The sequence below is a fragment of the Oncorhynchus mykiss genome, chromosome 12, assembly GCF_057628025.1.
Source record: "Oncorhynchus mykiss isolate SJ-2025 chromosome 12, ASM5762802v1, whole genome shotgun sequence".
Taxonomy (NCBI): Eukaryota; Metazoa; Chordata; class Actinopteri; order Salmoniformes; family Salmonidae; genus Oncorhynchus; species Oncorhynchus mykiss.
The window spans coordinates 35,836,624-35,857,065 of record NC_143033.1 but is presented as its reverse complement, the minus strand read 5'-3'; the positions used below and the strand labels follow the sequence as shown (position 1 = coordinate 35,857,065).

The following is a 20,442-nucleotide window of genomic DNA, read 5'->3' as shown; positions in this document are numbered from 1 at the left end:
TCTGTTATGCCTATAGACTTTTTCTTTATATTCATGTGGGGAAGCATGCTTTTGTAAGCACTCGCTGCAGCAGTCGAAGGTCTTCTTTGGCCATGTCTTTATGCACACCGTTCCTCATTAACCACTCTCCAGGTGCATGTTAATCTCTCCTTGTCCACAAAGCACCTGAAAAAAATCTGTTTTCATATGTGTGTTTGTCCTTTTGCGTGGATGGATGTGTCCTCCAGGGCTCCTGGAGTCCTTACTAAAGCGATGCAGTGTGAATATGTGTGTCTGCATGCATGTTCTCTGTGTGTTGTAACTCGTCTCTCTCCCTGTAGAGCACCTTAAGGCGTCTCTGGAGGAGTACATGGTGCGGATGCCCAAGGTGAGGATCTTGCGCACCAAGAAGAGAGAGGGGCTCATCAGGACACGTCTGCTGGGGGCGGCAGCCGCCAAGGGAGAGGTCATCACTTTCCTCGACTCGCACTGTGAAGCCAACGTCAACTGGCTGCCCCCACTGCTGGGTGAGTCATTCTGTTAGAACACACTGAGCTTTGCTATGGAGTTGCTTTCTGGTGATTCTGTGGTAGATGAATATACTAGAATAAAATTACTGATCTGTACAATGTGCCCATTACCTTGTCCAAAGGGGGGACATTTCACGGTAACCCTGATGTTTGTTTGACTTTGGCCGTGTACCTCTTTCTCTCTCGCTCTCTCAGACCGTATCGCCACAAACAGGAAGTCCATTGTCTGTCCGATGATCGACGTGATCGACCATGACAACTTTGGTTATGAGACACAGGCCGGTGACGCCATGCGAGGAGCATTTGACTGGGAGATGTACTACAAACGCATCCCCATCCCCTCTGAGCTGTCAAAAGAGGACTCTAGCGAACCCTTCGAGTGAGTATTACTGGACCAGACAACACATCAGGGCCTAGCAAATCAGCACATGGGGGGGATAAAAGTCAAGTCCTTGCTAGTGTGAAGGACTCCATGGCTACTGGCCTGTTAGACAATATGCTCCCCTCTTTCATTGCAAGATGAGGCTAGGCTTCCCTGGGCTCCACGCTTCTGTGAGCGCTCCCTTGGAGGTCAATAGACAGAAATTGGGAATATCAACTAAATTGTGATTTAAATGGGATTCTAATTCTTACAGTGATACAGGATAGCATGATGAAAATCTGAGGGATGGAGGGAGGGGTGGAATAGGAATGACATGGCACCAGTGAGGGAGTAACGTCGGACGAGAAGACCTATTTTGATAAGTGCTTTACATAAAACATCCCTGTCTCCACGGTTACCTTCCTTCCTTATCTGTGCGGTGCAGCCTGCAGGTTCACGGTTGTTGACTGCCAAAGACTTCTACCTTTTTGAATGCTCCAAAACAGAACCATTTGCCCTTGGATGATAAAAAAAAACTGAACTTGGCTGTTACCGTTCTAGCTACTTCAGGATTTTTCCTAATGCTTGGGAAGCCCCGGAATGCTCTGAGCTTCCAGCCTCCCACTTTCTGCCTGTCATCCTAACGGAGGACCCAGATGTGTGCCTGCCTGTCTTCCTCCCTGTCCGGCTCTCTCTCATGAGTCAGTGAAATGTCAAACTTTTCTCCCCCCCTCCAATATCAATCCAGTGATGGTTCATCTCTGCCTCCAATTTAGAGATGGAGGGGACCACTGGTATCCATGACAGCCCATGGCGTTCATGCGGGAAGTGTGTGTGTTGCCAGGGCCTGTTCTGTTGGGAGTGCCTGTAATGTGAGATGGAGACAGTAGTGTGTCTCATTTGGACACCTTGTTGCCTGTTTAATTGTCTCCCTCTGACAGCCCTTCCATTCAGGGACACCTCTCCAGTGTGTCCCCTCAAATCCTGTCTGCCTTTACGGGCCGTCGATAAACACTACATTCATCATTACCTGTCTGCAACTCTGACTTATTAGAACCCGTCAGAAGAGTTTGAATGTCCAGAGAGTGACGGCTCATCAAATCACGGAGGTGCAAATGACTACCCTTTTCCACCCCACATAATTAATACTTAGCCAAATGTGTATCTCTGACACACACACACACACATTTTGACTTGACTATGTACACTGAGTGTACAAAACATTAAGAACACCTTCCTAATACTGAGCAGCACCCCCTTTTGCACTCAGAACAGCCTCTATCTGTCGGGGCATGGACAGTAGCCTGTCTGTTGCTCTACACAATTCGTGTCAGCCTCCTTTGTCCTCTCATCAATTACCCATTTTCGACCACTGGCCTGCCGTTAACTGGATGTCCATTGGGTGGTGGACAATTCTTGACACACATGGGGAAACTGTTGAGTGTGAAAAACTCAGCAACATTGCAGTTCTTGACACACTCAAACCATTGCGCCTGGCACCTACTACCATACCCCGTTCAAAGGCACTTAAACCTTTTCTTTCCCATTCACCCTCTGAATGGCACACATACATAATCCATGTCTCAATTGTAACCAACCGCCTCGATTCAGTCTTATGTATCAAAATTTGAAATTGTGTTTTTTTACGTTGGATGAAAGCAGACAGAGCTACAAAATGGCATATCATGCACAGCATTTAAGGAACAATGGGAAAGTAATTCTGCTTTGAAAGTTAATAAACTTTTAACCTCACTTTTAAGAATTTGCCTTTTTATTGTTTTGATACCAACTGGAGAGCACTTTGTCTACATCCATTCAGCATCGTTCACACCCTCTTAAGCTTTAGCCCAACCCATCTCTTTAAGGGTTGATCCGAACGTTCTGACCTCACAGCGGCAATCAAGCACCCAAGCTAACATTGACTAGCTTGCTAGCTTGCCAAGCTAGCTTCCAGACACAAATGAGCGAACTCCCCAGCTGGTTAGGCAGTTTTCATGTTATCCGGAGCGTTGGTGGCTGTAACTGTGCCACTGGCAACCATTTAATTATACTTTTTTGCCGACGTTTACTGACACCGGCCATATTCAACGGGTATTGAGCATTCGTAAATTCTTCAGTTATTCTGCGCTCTGGCACACTCAAACGAGAGTGCTTTGAAATCGGAGTAGATGGCCAGACTGTATTTACAAATGCACACAAAATGGTTACTTGCATAGTGGAGTCTTTTGTTAAGACATGTAGCCCACTAGCTAAACAATGAACCATAATCCCAACTCATGACGTTACTACCCTGCATGAATCGGCAGGTAGTTAATCAACCAGGTTCAATGTTAGCTAGCAAACATTAGACTATAACTAGCCAAGCAAATGTCTGAGAAACGAATAATAAGCTCATACACTAGCTCGCTAGCTAACAGTACACTTTAACTTGAAATGAAAATGACTTTGTCAAAATTATAAATGTGTAATATCTGAAAATGTAGCTAGCTAGAATATCTTACCCGTCCGTATACATCATGGTTGGACGCTTCTCTCTGTCACGGATGCCATGGTTGCCCAGTTTGAAGAATGTAATCCGGAGACCGGTGTTTTCTCCTTACCTATCATACTCTCATTCCACTGATTTCAAAACTCGGTCCTCCAGAAGGTGGAGACCAACACTTATGCAGTTCTACTAAACAACATATTTTTGAAAAAGCCCCGTTAGACAGGATTACCTACACGTACTAACCAGCTCAAATAAACAGAAGCATGCTAATATATGGCAGACCAATCCGAACTCATCTCTCGGCATGTCAGCCAATTATCTCAGCCAATCATTGGTAGCAGAAAGGTTGCTGTTTTTTTTCTGTGGCTAAACCAACTAGGCTCGTAATTTTTATAATTTTATTCGGATTTACAGATGGCATACAAGTTTGTTATTAAGGCACATGAATTACATTACGTTCAAGTGGCGATCGTGTGAAGTAGTGACCTTCGACATACGCCTAGTTTCCTGAAATGGGTCACAATTGTCTCGAGGCTTAAAAATCCTTCTTTAACCTGTCTCCTCCCCTTCATCTACACTGATTTGAAGTGGATTGTGACATCAATAAGACTAGCTTTCACCAGGATTCACCTGGTCAGGCTGTGTTGTACACTCTGTGTACATCCTTGGGGTTCACAGCAAGACTCAGGCCCTGATTTTCATTCAAAGCCACTTGAGGAAAGCGATCCTACAGTGGAGCTGGAGTGTCATTGTTTCCCGTTATGCATTGAGTATGACACATATTATGCCAGTCAGATTCAGCCGTGGTTGATGGTTTAATTGTTTCTGTGTTGTTCAGAGAACCCCCGGGAAGAGCTAAGCCTGGTGCACATAACTCTCAAATTGAGTCTAGTTGCGTTATAAAGCCTTCGTCTGGCACCGTCTATAAAGACGACTGTAAACCGCCATTGCCGCCACCTTTCCTCACTGATTTACACACTTTTGATTTGTATATCTTCCTGTCCTTTTGGCTGGTCTGAAACCAGTGATTTGATTTAAAGGACAGTGTAATCATGTTGGGGTATGAGTGTGACCGGTATTGGCATTGTATACCCCCCCCCCCCCTCTTGTCCTTGAGGTCTCCTGTGATGGCTGGTGGACTCTTCGCCGTGGACAGAAAGTGGTTCTGGGAGTTGGGAGGATATGACACAGGACTGGAGATCTGGGGAGGAGAGCAGTATGAGATCTCTTTCAAGGTAAAACGCCACAATGACACTGGACATTAAGACGGTTTTGTTGTTTTTGGAAAGATTGCCTTATTGACTTACAGCTGTGTTCTTGTATATTTTGTCCTGGAGATGCACAGGGTGTGCAGGCTTTTGTTCCAACCCTAGTACAACTGTAACACTTAATAACACATAATAAGTTGGTCCTGTGTGGCTCAGTTGGTAAAGCATGCCCTTGCAAGTCCAGGGTTGTAGGTTTGAGTCTCACTGGGGACAAGTACAAAAATGTATGCACTCACTACTGTAAGTTGCTCTGGATAAGAGTGTCTGCTAAATGGCGAATGGGTAAGATGCCAGGTTGAGTCAGGTAGGTCAGTGCTGGGCTGGAACAAATGCTTGCACATCCCGTAGTTCTCCAGGACCAGCCCCCGCTGCCTAGTTTTATCAGAAGCCCATTAACTAACGAGCTCTAAGGCAATGGTGGAAGTTGGTTTTAGATTTCACCTCATGGTCCAAATCTGCTCTGCTTTGCCGAGAGCTCCTACATCCATTATACTCAGAAACCATATTAGATTATGCTTTAGAGTTCTGCCTCACTATGAATTATTCCATAAGATAGCCATTTATTATGTGGACTCGTACACATGTAAAGCACTAGTCTCTCCATTGTCTTCAATCCCCAGCCCTCCTCTTCCCCTTTGGAGCTAAAGTGTTTTGGAAAGCTCATCAAAATAATTTAATTGTGGTTTTAAAGCAAGGCTCTTGTAGACTCACTTATATTCAGCTCAGTGGTACTGCCAGTCTAAGTAAAGTCTGCCGAAAGTCAGTGGCACTCCTCTGCTTGGCCAAAATACTGCATTAAAACATGAAACCCTGGGTAAAGTTTGGAGAGGGTGCAGCTCAACCCATCCTCTCATCCTTCCTCTCGTCAAATGAAAGGTTGATTCGCCTTCTAGTCTCTTGACAGATCTCAAGCCTGGTCTGGGAATAGGACGGAGACCAAAATGTTAAAAAGCGGCCCAGAATTCACTCAGATCTTTCTGTAGCCTTTTACCGATGTAATGCTGTGACTCCACTGTTGGAATGCAGAGAGAAACTGATATAAAAGGATAATAATACCATGGCAGAGACAAAATAATATTCCTTTTGTTGCTGTCAGATGATACTTTGGTAATATAGCCAATGAAAAGACATGCACTTGTCCTGGCCGACTTGCACTGATTTTGCTGATAAACACTTTGTTGGGGGAAAATGTACTTGCTACGATTATGATATGTTGTCTCACCTAGCTATCTTAAGGCGAATGCATTAGAGTATCTGCTAAAGTATTATCTAAATGTAAATGTAACCACAAACATTAATCAACTCTAAATAAACCCACCCCTCAGTTGACAAATGCATATGTTAGGCCCCGCTGTAGGGAGAGAGAAAAAGGTTATGGAGTGCTGCTTTGGTAACTGTCATTGGCTGTAGTGTGTTATAGGTTCTCTATTGTAGACTGCCCACCCTGCTCCGTACCGCAGTGGTTTTAGAGGTCGTCAAGAGGGGGAGGGATTAGCAGCGCTGCACACTAATCCACAGAATGCACTCTGCAAGAACTTTCTCATTAAATATATATGTTTTTAGAGAAGACATAACATGCCAAGTGGAGTGTGGTGGTCAGGGAGGGCACAGGGTTCAAAGGTCAGGCAAAGTGACCCTGCCTTGGATGCTGAACTGATAGGAGTTGGATGAAGTTACCCCTAACTTCTGTTGTAGGGTCAGATATGTTGTATTCCCCGAATGCAGGGATCATCAACTAGATTCAGCCGATGGTCAGAGGGCCGAAACATAATTACAAATAATTTGTAGACTGCAAATTGACCTCAAGAAGCCCAAACAGATGTAACATTTGACTAAAACAAAGTCACTTCAAACCTTGCTTACTATACGAACACATATACCCTAAAACTTAAATTAAACGCAGTCTCAAATAGCCTCGTGTCCCTTTTTAATAGCTGGGCAGTGGCACACATTTCAGCAAATAAGTGCCCGATTCAAATAGACGCAGTGTCTTAAATGAAATGTTGGCGAGGTTACCATGCATTGTTAACAAGGGTTAATGTTTGATTTGTTACATGAAATTATTCAGTAATGACTCAAGAACATTATGGCAATCATCTGTTTTTATCGGCAGGAAGAAACTGCTAGCCATTGGCTGCTAACATCTTAGAACTGCTAGCTTAACTGGCAAGCACAAAAACAGTTAGACAGACTATGTGAGAGGAGAGTGCGGATTGAGTTTCCAAAAGTCTGGAGCGTAGGCCTTCTCGCCCGCTCTAATTTCGCTCCAGTACCGGTAACGCTCACTTCACGGTTTATTTCTATTTATTTGGTTGTTTTTTTAGGGGGTAGATCAGCTTTAATATTGCAGATTGTGGCTTCTATCAATGTAATTGTCTGCATCATTTTCAAACCCCCTTATAGTTTTTGTGTACACATTTATTTATTTTTTAATAAAAAACACACCTACTCATTCAAGGGTTTTTCTACATTGCAGAATAATAGTGAAGACGTCAACACTATGAAATAACACATATGGAATCATGTAGTAACCAAAGGAAAGTGTTAAACAAATCAAAATCTATTTTATATTTGAGATTCTTCAAAGTAGCCATACGTTGCCTTGATGACAGCTTTGTACATTGTGTGTGTGTGTGCGTGCCTCCTTCCATGCCTCTACAGCCTGGCAACACAAGTTGTTGAAGTATATTTCATGCTCGGTTGGCCTCCGAGAACGCCAAGGCTTGCCAGCCCCAGCCGCTATTAAACATTCATAAGGCCCATCTATCAATGGATCTTGTGCTGCGTACATACCCAAGTGGGAAGGTGGTAATTACCAGTTGTAAATACCAGTTGGATGTGTTCACATGCTTTGAACTTGTTGAGAAACTAAAAGTACAGTAATCATGCTTAACAAATGAGTGTTAAAAAAAAAAAAAACATTTTAATAGATTGCTTTCTATAAATAATGTTTTGTTACATTTAACTGCTGAAAATGCTATTATCAAGGCCATGTCCTTAGTAGGTGACGTTAGAGGTCAACATATAGGACAAATCTGAGTAATTACTAGTTGGAGGGGCGTTCAAGTGGATTTTTCCCAGTCGTACACTACTGGTTAAAAGTTTTAGAATACCTACTCATTCAAGGGTTTTTCTTTATTTTTACAATTTTCTACATTGTAGAATAATAGTGAAGACATCAAAACTATGAAATAACACCATATGGATCATGTAGTAACCAAAAAAGTGTGGAACAAATCAAAATATATTTGCTATTCTTCAAATAGCCACCCTTTGCCTTGACAGCTTTGCATGCTCTTGGCATACTCTCAACCAGCTTCACCTGGAATGCTTTTCCAACGACGTTGAATGAGTTACCACATGCTGAGCAATTGTTGGCTACTTTTCCTTCACTCTGCCATCCGGCCAAAAAGGGCCATCTTCTGTACCCCCCCCCCCCCCCCACCCCCCGCCCTTCCATGTCACAACACAACTGATTTTCTCAAATGCATTAAGAAGGCACACCTGTTAATTTAATTGCATTCCAGGTGACTACCTGCTGAAACTGTGACATTTCAGTCCTGAGTTCGGCATCATGCAGTCTTATAGTTCTACTGTACATATTTCTACACATTTTCAGACTTGTCAGGTTTTACTTCAGTCTTAGCCAGGACTGCTCTAAATATGTCATAATTGATGTGTTGGTCCAAAGAACCACAGGAGGCATTTGTAATAGTCTCACTCTCTTGTCAGTATGGTGGTGATTTCACTGTATAGCTAATCGTACCTCCTGCCTCCCTCCCTCCCTGCTACCTTTATCTATCTTCCCTCCAAACCCTCCCTCTGGAGCCACTCTCTCTTTTCTCCCTCCCTGCTTGCCTAGTACCTGTCAGCCTCTCATGTCCTCACACTGTTCACAGCTACACACCAAGGGCAGACACAGGAGACACACAAACTAACACAGCAGTGATGCCATGATCCCCACACAGCTGTCTGTGTTAAGCCTCTCTCTCTTTCTACCCTCTCCTCACTCTCTTGCTCTCTCTTTCTCTTCCCCCTCAGGTGTGGATGTGTGGTGGGCGTATGGAGGACATCCCATGCTCCAGGGTGGGTCACATCTACAGGAAGTATGTTCCCTACAAGGTCCCCGGCGGGGTCAGCCTGGCCAGAGTGAGTGTTGGATTGGTTCCTAGACCCACCTTTTCCTCTCACTTCTCCTCTTCATAAGGAATCTACAAAGATAAAAATGCCACAGAATGTGGAACATATGTTGCAGAATTTGTTGTCTAAAGCGTCTAGTGAAGAGCGCATTCATCTCTGCTGAGTTTCTCTGCAATAGTTGGACACCTTTATATTGCAGCCACAAACCCACCCACTCTCGTCACACCCATCAGAAATGCTGTGGAGTGTTTGAAGTGAATGTTGATTGTGTTCCACAGTCAGGCCCGCAAGTGGGAATGAACGAGTGAGAAACTCCTCTTTTCTTTCTGGTGGTGAATTGTTAACCTCATGCACCTGCCTCGCCTGGCGCTGTGTTTTAACAACGTAAGCTTTCAGAAAAAAGAGACTTAACAAATGCCTTTGTTTTTTTCCCCCCCCCCTGCTTTTCTTCCAAGGTTTCTTTGTCCTTGTGATACGGCCCCCTATTGGTTTTGTCCCCAAATTACACAAAGCTAGATAACTGACCTTGATGAGGAATACGCTGTAAAGACACTTTAACCTTTCTGGAGCAGGCGTTCCGCTAGCGACCCACCTTGACAACATCCGGTGAAATTGCAGTGCGCGAAATTCAAATGACAGAAATATTTAACATTCATGAAAATACAAGTGTCATACTTCAAAATAAAGCTTAACTTCTTGTTAATCCAGCCACTGTGTCAGATTTCAAAAAGGCTTTACGGCGAAAGCACACCATGCGGTTATCTGAGGACAGCGCCCCGCATACAAAAGCATGAAAAACATTTTTCAACCAGGCAGGTGCACCACGAAAGTCAGAAATAGCAATATAATAAATGCCTTACCTTTGAAGATCCTATGTTGACACTCCAAAAGGTCCCGGCTACATCACAAATGGTCCTTTTGTTCGATAAAGTCCTTCTTTATATCTCCAAAAACTCCGGTTTCACTCATTCAAAATGTTTACAAAATTAATCTCAAATGTTACCAATAAACTTCTCCAAACAAGTCAAACAATGTTTATAATCAAACCTCAGGTACCCTAATACGTAAATAAACAATAACATTTAAGACTGAGAATCGTTATTGTCTTTACCGGAGATAAACAACAAAGAATGCGCTCTCATCCACGCGCATGAAAACACTTCAGCCAAAATGGGAGCCACTTAGAAAAACTACAAATTCTAGTTCATTTTTCTAAAAACAAGCCTGAAATGCATTCTAAAGACTGTTTACATCTAGTGGAAGCCCTAGGAACTGCAATCTGGGAGGATTTCGACTCATAATAAACATGACAGCCATTGGAAACAGTGGTAGGCTGAATTTAGTTTTTTTTATGGTTTGTCCTCTGGGTTTGCCTGCCATATCAGTTCTGTTATACTTGCAGACATTATTTTAACAGTTTTAGAAACTTTAGTGTTTTCTATCCAAATCTACCAATTATATGCATATCCTAGCTTCTGTGCCTGAGTAACAGGCAGTTTACTTTGGGCACGCTTTTCATCCGTTCGTCAAAATACTGCCCCCTAGCCCAAAGAGGTTTTAAACAGGTTTGCAGGTACAAAATCTTTAGATTTGAAAATAAGTTATATGCTTTTGTTTTTCTTGTGGTCACGTAGTGTATGTGGACACCTGCTCGTCGAACGTCTCATAAAAAAAAATCATAGGCATTAATATGGAGTTGGTCCCTTTTGCTCCTATTACTCTTCTGGGAAGGCTTTTCACTAGACGTTGGACCATTGCTGCTGAGACTGGCTTCCATCCAGCCACAATAGCATTAGTGAAGTTGGACACGGATGTTGGGCGATTAGATCTGGCTCGCAGTCGGCGATCCAATGGGTTTGAGGTCAGGGCTCTGTGCAGGCCAGTCAAGTTTTTCCACACCAATCTCGAAATATCATTTCTGTATGGACCTCATTTTGTGCACGAGGGAATTGTCATGCTGAAACGGGAAAGGGCCTCCCCCAAACTGTTGCCACAAAGTTGGAAGCACAGAATCATCCAGAATGTCATTGTATGCTGTAGCGATATGATTTCCCTTTACTGGAACTAAGGGGCCTAGCCCGAACCATGAAAAACAGCCCCAGACCATTATTGCATCCACCAAACTTTACAGTTGGCACTATGCATTCGGGCAGGTAGCGTTCTCCTGGCATCCGCCAAACCCAGATTCTTCCATTGGATTGCCAGATGTTGATGCGTGACTCATCACTCCAGAGAATGCATTTCTACTGCTCCAGAGTCCAATGGCAGCGAGCTATACACCACTCCAGCCGACGCTTGGCATTGCACATGGTGATCTTAGGCTTGTGGTGCAGCTGCTCGGCCATGAAACCCATTTCATGAAGCTCCGAACGAACAGTTCTTGTACTGACGTTGCTTGCAGAGGCAGTTTGGATCTCGGTAGTGAGTGTTGCAACCGAAGACACACATGATTTTTACGCACTTCAGCACTCGGCGGTCCCATTCTGTGCAATTGTGTGGCCCACCACTTTGCGTCTGAGCCATTGTTGCTCCTTGACGTTTCCACTTCACAATAACAGCACTTACAGTTGACCGGGGCAGCTCTAGCAGGGAATAAATTTGACCAACTGACTTGTTGGAAAGGTGGCGTCCTATAACATTGAAAGTCACTGAGCTCTTCAGTAATGCGATTCTACTTCCAGTGTTTGTCTATGGCGATTGCATGGCTGTGTGCTCGATTTTATACACCTGTCGGCAACGAGTGTGGCGAAATGGCCAAATACACTAATTGGAAGGGGTGTCCACATACTTTTGTGTATATATAGTGCATTTCCACATTCTTTTGAAACCTTTGGAATGCAGCTGAAACGATCCATTATGTATGCTGATCCTTGCCCACACCATTGGCTTGGTCGAATGTGTAATTGAAAACTATTGGCCTGTTTTTTTGGGGGGTTCATTTTTGTGTTGTGTTCCCCCACCATGGGGGAATAGTCTCTCAGATGAGGAAGGCCTGTTCTGTCTGAGTGAGGAATGTTAATGACTGAGGAGTCGGGTCAATTGTTCATGTATTTCTTCAGAAAGGAGACGCAGCAACAAAGACATAAGCAAAAAGGCCTCCAGTTAGAAATGGCCGCCAATGCAATAGTTCAAATACATGCATAATATGTACATTCTTATTGATTGATTTTCCATAACATGATGCCGAAAGAATGAAATCTGTGAATGATCGTGGGGTGAATATTGTACCTAAAATAGAAAGTGCCTATTAAGCACAGCTTTGTGTTTAGCATCATTCTGGTTTCCTTTTGTTCCTTTTTGAAGTGAGCTCAGAGAAAAGGGTGTAACTCAGAGTCAGAGACATTAATTGCTGGCCTGCGGCGCCGCTTCTTTTTTTTTTGCTCCCCCAAAACTTGACTGCAGCTGCCTCTCCTAGACACCGCCATCAGCACCACCCCACAGTAGTTGGGACAATAAACCAAAAATGATCGACACCTATCACTTATCTCACGCATTTTTCTGATAATGTTCAGTGGCCTATACTAGAGAAATGTGAAGTTTGAAATGAAATAAGTTTGCTAATATTGGTGATTTGTTAATGGGACAATTGGTAGCTACAACCATAAAACTAGTAGTAGTAGTTTGAAGGATCATTTTAAACGGTGGTGCACATTAATGCTAGAAACTTATCATTCTATTTATCTCATCAATTCAGGCAATTTATCGCAATATGTATTTTTTTCCATATCGCCCAACTCTACCCCACAGGCACATCCCCTAAACCCTCCTCAACCTGTCTTTGACTAAAATAAATGTGGTATTATACTGAACAATAGTATAAAACAGAACATGTAAAGTGTTGGTCCCATGTTATAAAATAAAAGATCCCAGAAATGTTTCCTAGGTACAAAAAGCTTTATTCCCTAAAATGTTGTGTTAGTGAGCATTTCACCTTTGCCATGGTAATCCATCCACCTGACAGGTGTGGCATACCAATAACCTGAATAAACAGCATGGGGACAATAGAAGGCCTCTCTAAAATGGTCAGTTTTGTCACACAACACAATGCAACAGATGTCTCATGTTTTGTAGGAGCGTGCAATTGGAATGCTGACTGCAGGAATGTCCACCAGAGCTGTTGCCAGAGAATTTAATATGAATTTCTCTACCATAAGCCTCCGTTGTTTTAGAGAATTTGGCAGTACTTCCACACAGCCTCACAATGGCAAACCATGTGTAACCACGCCAGCCCAGGACCTCCACATCTGGCTTCTTCACCTGCTGGATCGTCTGAGACCAGCCACCCTAACAGCTGATGAAACTGAGGAGTATTTCTGTCTGTAATAAAGCCCTTTTGTGGGGAACAACTTATTCTGATTGGTTGGCCTATGCCCACCCATGGCTGCACCCCTGTCCAGTCATGTGAAATCCATAGAATTGAATGATTTCCTCATATGAACTGTAACTCGTTGAAATTGTTGCCTGTTGCGCTTATTTTTGTTCGGTATATTATTGTTCAGCCATCCAGTAGTCAACAAGACCCCAGAAGACTGGCACCATGCATCCATCCCTCTCCTACAGTCATTGTGGAGCAACACTGTTTTAACCCTTTCTCTTCTCCCTTGGTCTCTGTACAGAACCTAAAGCGAGTGGCAGAGGTGTGGATGGATGAGTATGCTGAATATATCTACCAGCGAAGGCCAGAGTACAGGCACCTGTCAGCAGGAGACATGACTGTGCAGAAGGACTTGAGGAGCAGCCTCAACTGTAAGAGCTTCAAGTGGTTCATGACAGAGGTGGCCTGGGACCTGCCCAAGCACTACCCACCTGTGGAGCCCCCTGCTGCCGCCTGGGGAGAGGTACACATCAATTTACTAGTTTCTTTAGAGAGAGAGACATAAAGCTAGAAAGAGAAAAAGTTAGAAGATTGAGATAAGCGCTAGCGAGACCGTAGATGGAGAGAAAGTAAGTAGGAGAGAGAGAAGAGTTAGAAGAGAAAGAGAGACCGTGTCTGGCCTGTGACAGCCCGGTGTCACTTCGTCACATCAGCTGTCAAAAGGCCAAGCTCCTGCCACAGCCTCGTCTTCATTACTCATCACACTTTTTCACTAAAGAGGAGAACTGACAGATAGTGCTGAGAGATCCAGACAGAGCTCTAGTCAGTGGTTAATACACTGACTAGTATGGAATGATGACATTTGTCTTTCTCTGTTAACTGGTTTGTCTGCTTCTGTGTGTTCTAGCTGCGCAACGTAGGCAGTGGCATGTGCATGGAGAATAAACACTTTTCGTCTGGGTCGCCCATCCGCCTGGAGACATGTCTTAAGGGGCGGGGCGAGGCTGGGTGGAGCCATGGACAGGTGAGGAGCTTAGTACACACAACTAAATACAGACATCTGTTTGCTGTAACGTGCTAGTTTTCTCTAGTTTTGCATACACTTAACCTTAATTTTGTACTGTGTACAGACCTCTTTCTGCCTTCATAAGTACTACCGACACACACACGTTATGTTTTTCTGTTCTCGTGGGGACCTAAAATGTATTTCAGTAACCCTAAACTTAATCCTAATTCTAACTCTAAACCTAACCCCTATTCTTAAAGTAGCCATCGTCCTCACAGGGACATGGGAAATGTCCCCACGGAGGCGAATGTTCCTAATTTTACTATCCTTGTGGGGACTTTTGTGCATTTTAGGTCCCCACAAGGTTAGAAGAACCAACCCCCACACACACTCACTGGGGCACACACTCTCTCTCACTCAGACGCACACACACACACCTTCATTATCTCTTCTGTTCAAATGTAGTCCCATTTTTTTCCCCTTGTCATCCCAAATAATTTTTAGAAGAGCTCATAACCGAATGTTGATGGATGGCCATATTTTCTCTTTGTTTTCTAAGTTGCCTGCTCTGGCTCTGTGCTTTGACAGTTTAATTACAGTAATTTAAAAGGCTGTTGTAGTTTAATCTCTGTCATGGTTGCAATTTGTATTCAATGCTGGGACGACAAACAGCATCAGTGCAAATCAAAGAGCTCTTTCTGGCTACAGTCCAAGCCGGGGCTTTTTGAATGTTACAGCAGAGGAGCCTCTTCCAAACAACTATTTTGTTCCCTATGAGTGAACGTCCCGTGGCAGTGACCGATGTTGGAACTCCCAGGGCAGTTCTCTTCAACCCTAGTTCTGAAGACTCACAAGGTGTGCAGGCTTTTGTTCCAGCTTATTACTAACACATCTCAAAGGCTTGATGAGTTAAATCCGGTGTTAGTACTGGGCTAGAAAAAATGCCTGCCCTGTGGACCCTGTGGGATCAGGAGTGACACTGGCTCCAAGAGGCGAGCTGGAAGTGGGGGCCCCACTCCTGAGGTGTTCTGATCCAGGTTGTCTCTGCCCACTCCAGGTGTTCACGTTTGGCTGGAGGGAGGACATCCGCGTGGGGGACCCCATGCACACTAAGAAGGTGTGCTTTGATGCCATCTCCCACAACAGCCCCGTCACCCTGTATGACTGCCACGGCATGAAGGGCAACCAGCTGTGGCGCTACAGGAAGGTAAGGTCTCTCTTTCTCACACACACACACAATCTTTTTCCAAGTATGAAAAGGCAAGTTTGTGAGTTGCTTATGGTGCACTTTTTTTGCTCGAGCTGAGCAAGCTTCAAGATGTATTTTTGATCCTTTGTATTTCCTTCTCCTTTTGATGAAATGACACAGCTGCTACTCATTGATAAGGCAGTTTTCTCCTAGATAGACTCCTAGACATTCACCTTTTAAGTTTGGTGTATCCTGTTAGAAACAAATGACTCCTAGTTTTCCATGCAGGCTAATAAATATGTATTTTTAAAAGTACCTAATTTGGAAAATATTTTCAGTTAAATGCACTAATTAAATAATCATTGCCATCTCGCTCACCTCTTTTCTCTCCCTTTATCTCTGTAGGATAAAAGTTTATACCACCACATCAGTAACAGCTGTATCGACAGCAACCCCACAGAGAGAAAGGTGTTTATGAACATGTGTGACCCCAGCGTCCCCAGCCAGCAGTGGGTGTTTGAGAAGACCAACACCACAGTGCTGGAGACATTCAACCGCAGTAACAACTGAGACCAGTAGGGGTCAGCACTGAACCTGAATACCACTCACCCAGGGACTGTGTTGTTTTACTAAGACAGAAGTGGGCTGTTGTTTCTCTAAAAGGGTCTGGGGGGGAAAGGGGGGGGGGGGGTAGCATTGGCAAGCCAGTCTAGACACATCAGTTATTGGGAGATGGAGAAAGTATGGCGCCTGAGAGGCTCGCTCTCTGTGGTGGCGGGGACTTCCTGCGTCAATGGGATTAGGTCTGGCACGGCCATTCTGAGGTTGCCCGTCTCACTTACTTATTCACGCTCCGCTCTGCTTCTCCGTGCATCTCCCAGGTGTCTCTGCCCATATGTCCATCTCCATCACCCTGCGTGAGTGCGCCTCTTACTCAGTCACTTTTTCCATTCTCCTGATTTGGAGCCACTGCTCTGACAGCCCCCCTGAGACTCTCGCTGAACCAAACCCAGACTGACACTTGGGTAAAGCCAGCCAGAAACAACCACTCTCTGCAAAGCGCCGTGTTGATTCTTGTTTTTGTTTTCTTGCTGTGCTCACTTGGCTAGCAGTTTCTCATTCTTGGTTTCCTCTTTATTGCGTTGATCAAAAGTGGAGTTGGGCAAACTGTCCAAATGTAGAAGGGAAAGAAAAGCCCCCCATCTTTTAAGAAGTACATTTTTGGATTTGAATGAATAATACTATAGTAGCAGCACTTTGTCTATTCGAAGAGCTGTGATTTGATGCCAATGATGGATCTCTTCCAGGTGATATGTCCAGAGAGGGAACTGTAAGGGCTCTAACTATTATCCCTCTGGGATAATCCCAGGCAGTCTCTGGAACGACCTCATTACGAAAACACTAAACCGTGTGGCAGAAAAACATACTGAGGTCAGCAGCACTGAGACAGTAGAGAGACCTTGGTGGCTTCCCAAACTCATCAGGAGTGTCTCTAGACTGGTTTGCACAGGGGGAGGGGTTGGTGATGGGTATTATAGGTGTTTTAAATGCATTAAGCACTTGCAATGATAAACTTGAATGACAATCTTAGTGCCTTGCTGGATGAGAGAAAAAGTATACAGCCTGGTCTGACTTGGCATGGCCTGGTGCCCTATTTCAGTCCTCCAACTTCTCCACTGTCTCAGACTGACTGAGATAGTGGAGAGGCAGGCCATCTGAGGTGACACTGGCTCTTAACCATGGATGGGTTTCTGCAACACTTATGTATATGTAATGATAGTGAATAGTTGAAGAGACTAGCAAACTATGTGTTCTCCTGCCTTTAAAAGTGAACAGCTTCCCTGCAAAGACCCTGTTTATGTTTGTGACATGTCACCATCATGCCATGTTGTTATCATCAAAACCCAGTTGGACATGCAAGCATTCATTAATATTGATTTCCTTTGTTTAGGTTTTGTCGCGTTATTACTTTCTCAGCGTTTCACATTTTCTTTAAGTGTTTTGTCTTCGTTTAATGCAAAGTTTTGACTTGGATGTTGTTCAGAATGACTGCTTACATTGCCTGCTGTGTAGTTAAGTTTTTGTTCCCCTCTTCTCCTCAGGAATAATTCCAAAGTAGAGTATGTAATATGCTTGATGCAAAGATCACACCCTTCCTTAATCTAACCATCTTCCTTACATTTTCAGAAATCGATATGAATCCAGTACACTAGTATGTGTTGTAGATTTTAACTGTTGGTCAGCAGTTTCAACTAAAAGTGTTCCTTCCATGCTTTGTGGAGACAATTTGGAGAAGTTCTATAAGAGAAAATCTACGTGGCACATTGGTAAGAGATGCTGCACGATATGGCTTTGTTCAACTTTACTTATGAAGGGTCTTTATTGCAAAATCGTGTAATAATGTTGTATATGTCCCTTCTTATTAAACTGAAATGTAGGACTGGCTGGGGAATGCAAAATTGCTCACTTTCTTTGGTTTCACTTTCTATAAATGTTCATAGTTTTACCCAGGCAAGTAAGCAGCATGTATGGAAAACCAAAGCTGTTCAAAACACTTTTTTTGAGGACATTGAACAAGTTTTTTTTTGTTTGTTATTTGTTTTTTATCCCTGTCTTTGAGTTTTGCGTGTTCTTTTTGCAATCCAAAATATAGAATGTCTGGCTATTCCAGCTAAATAGATTTCACAATTATGCTAACATAAATATTATATCTTTGCTAGTTGATGATTATATCTGTGCTAGTTGATGAATTGTCCCTTCTCTTTTACACTAATATTATTAGTGAAGTAGCAAAATAACTTCACATGGTTTAAATTACTATAATTGAACTATGGCTGGAATTCAATCAAACCGTCACTGCGGGGAGAAGAAATGAGACCATGTCCATTGATGGAAACTTTAAAACCCCCATTTTGATTTATGCTTTTTCTCTTGTGATACATTGATCTATGTTCTCCTAAAATGCTCCACCAGACAGTCCAGGACTGCAATGCCAGAATGGATCGATCGAAACATGTTTACTTTAAAGCATTGGCGTTTATGGAGTAATGCTATGTTTGTGTCTTGAGGGAGTAAACAGGGTTGTTGTACCTGTTGACGAATGATCATCTTGCAAAGGTGGTAAGACTCCCCCCAAATCCATGGCAGTTTATTGAATACTTAGTAGGCTGTTTAGAACAAGGATATTTTCAGTACATTGACCCTGTCCATTGCACATGTAAAGAGCATTTTATTTTGATTATGTCATGATTTATAACTTGGGTTGGAAGTCGTAAAAAAAAATGTAATTGTGGTTTTAAGCGACATTTTATACAGTGCAATTTTTTCATGATCTTGTGTTGGAATTCAATATTGAGCTAAAATGTGAAGACAATACTACTTTTTTTAAATAAAAGTGTGTAATGTTTAAGACCATTGTTGGTCATTCACACAATGCTATGTACATGTGTATGCAATTTTTATTTGTAGGGAAGTGTACATTTTGTATCATGAATATCCAATATTTTTTTCTACTGACATAATGACTGTAAAAGTGTATTTAGGTGTTTTAAAACACTGTGTACAACTAAACTGGAATTGTGTAATATTTTTTGCTGAAATTGTAAAATAAATGTTTCTATATTTGAATTATTTGTTGTATAGTAAACTGAGAGAATGCTGTTCTTGAATAACTTTGTAATTTGTATGTAGCAATAGTCAAATCCCATCTCAAATTTGAAGAAACAAGGACATGCAGATCATGGAAATAATATATTTTTATTTCCAATTTCATTGAGTAATTTAATAATACTTAAACAATTTCACCATATGTGGGCCATGGTTGGTTGTAGTTGAAACAACACAAAACATAATTGTAACAACAAACAAAACAAATACAGTTTTTAAGTTGTTTGGTCGACTATAGTTTAAACGAGCCACTGGCTAATTCCCATCCCAGGTCCTCTTCCGAGAGATCGAAAATACACTTGGGACTAGCACATTGGAAATGCCACTGTCCTCATACTTCCTATTTTTCTTCAGAGTGTTGCCCTCTAGCTTGCAGCAGCCTGGGCTTCTTGAAGGGCTGGACTCCCTGCTCCTCTTACAGGTGACCACAGAGGTAAGGAAACTGGCAGACTCATCTGATGCTCTCTTCCTCTTTGAGGGTGAGACCCCTGACTGAAAGCTTCCTGGGCAATTAGAAGTGGCCAATTCTGTGGCTGTCCTATGGCAGCCCCTTTGCCCTACTGTTCACAATGAAACAAATATAAACGCATGCTTTGTGAGCTGAAATTAAAGATCCAAGAAATGTTCCATTTGCACAAAAAGCTAATTTCGCTCAAATTTCATGCACAAATTTGTTTACATCCCTGTTAGTGAGCATTTCTCCTTTGCAGTGATTATCCATCCACCTGACAGGTATGGCATATCAAGAAGCTGATTGAACAGCATGATCATTACACAGATGCACCTTGTGCTGATGACAAAAAAAGGACACTAAAATATACAGTTTGTCACAACACAATGCCACAGGTCAATCAATCAATCAAATTTATTTTATATAGCCCTTCGTACATCAGCTGATATCTCAAAGTGCTGTACAGAAACCCAGCCTAAAACCCCAAACAGCAAGCAATGCAGGTGAAGAAGCACGGTGGCTAGGAAAAACTCCCTAGAAAGGCCAAAACCTAGGAAGAAACCTAGAGAGGAACCAGGCTATGTGGGGTGGCCAGTCCTCTTCTGGCTGTGCCGGGTGGAGATTATAACAAAACATGGTCAAGATGTTCAAATGTTCATAAATGACCAGCATGGTCGAATAATAATAAGGCAGAATAGTTGAAACTGGAGCAGCAGCACAGTCAGGTGGACTGGGGACAGCAAGGAGTCATCATGTCAGGTATTCCTGAGGCATGGTCCTAGGGCTCAGGTCCTCCGAGAGAGAGAAAGAAAGAGAATTAGAGAGAGCATATGTGGGATGGCCAGTCCTCTTCTGGCTGTGCCGGGTGGAGATTATAACAGAACATGGCCAAGATGTTCAAATGTTCATAAATGATCAGCATGGTCGAATAATAATAAGGCAGAACAGTTGAAACTGGAGCAGCAGCACAGCCAGGTGGACTGGGGACAGCAAGGAGTCATCATGTCAGGTAGTCCTGGGGCATGGTCCTAGGGCTCAGGTCCTCCGAG

The 20,442-nt window shown here is 43.2% G+C and overlaps 1 protein-coding gene across 1 annotated transcript in view; it reads left to right on the top strand.

Annotated features, from left to right (window-relative positions):
* LOC110537509 (polypeptide N-acetylgalactosaminyltransferase 10) overlaps nucleotides 1–18,903 on the top strand; it is a 136,926-nt gene extending 118,023 nt beyond the window's left edge. Inside the window, exons 5-12 of the mRNA XM_021623602.3 lie at nucleotides 321–506; nucleotides 705–888; nucleotides 4,476–4,593; nucleotides 8,668–8,775; nucleotides 13,383–13,604; nucleotides 13,989–14,105; nucleotides 15,145–15,294; nucleotides 15,682–18,903. Of these exons, the coding sequence (XP_021479277.2) occupies nucleotides 321–506; nucleotides 705–888; nucleotides 4,476–4,593; nucleotides 8,668–8,775; nucleotides 13,383–13,604; nucleotides 13,989–14,105; nucleotides 15,145–15,294; nucleotides 15,682–15,846 (1,250 nt within the window). The 3' untranslated portion in view covers nucleotides 15,847–18,903. The remainder of the gene's footprint in view (nucleotides 1–320; nucleotides 507–704; nucleotides 889–4,475; nucleotides 4,594–8,667; nucleotides 8,776–13,382; nucleotides 13,605–13,988; nucleotides 14,106–15,144; nucleotides 15,295–15,681) is intronic.
* Nucleotides 18,904–20,442: the final 1,539 nt, after the last annotated feature.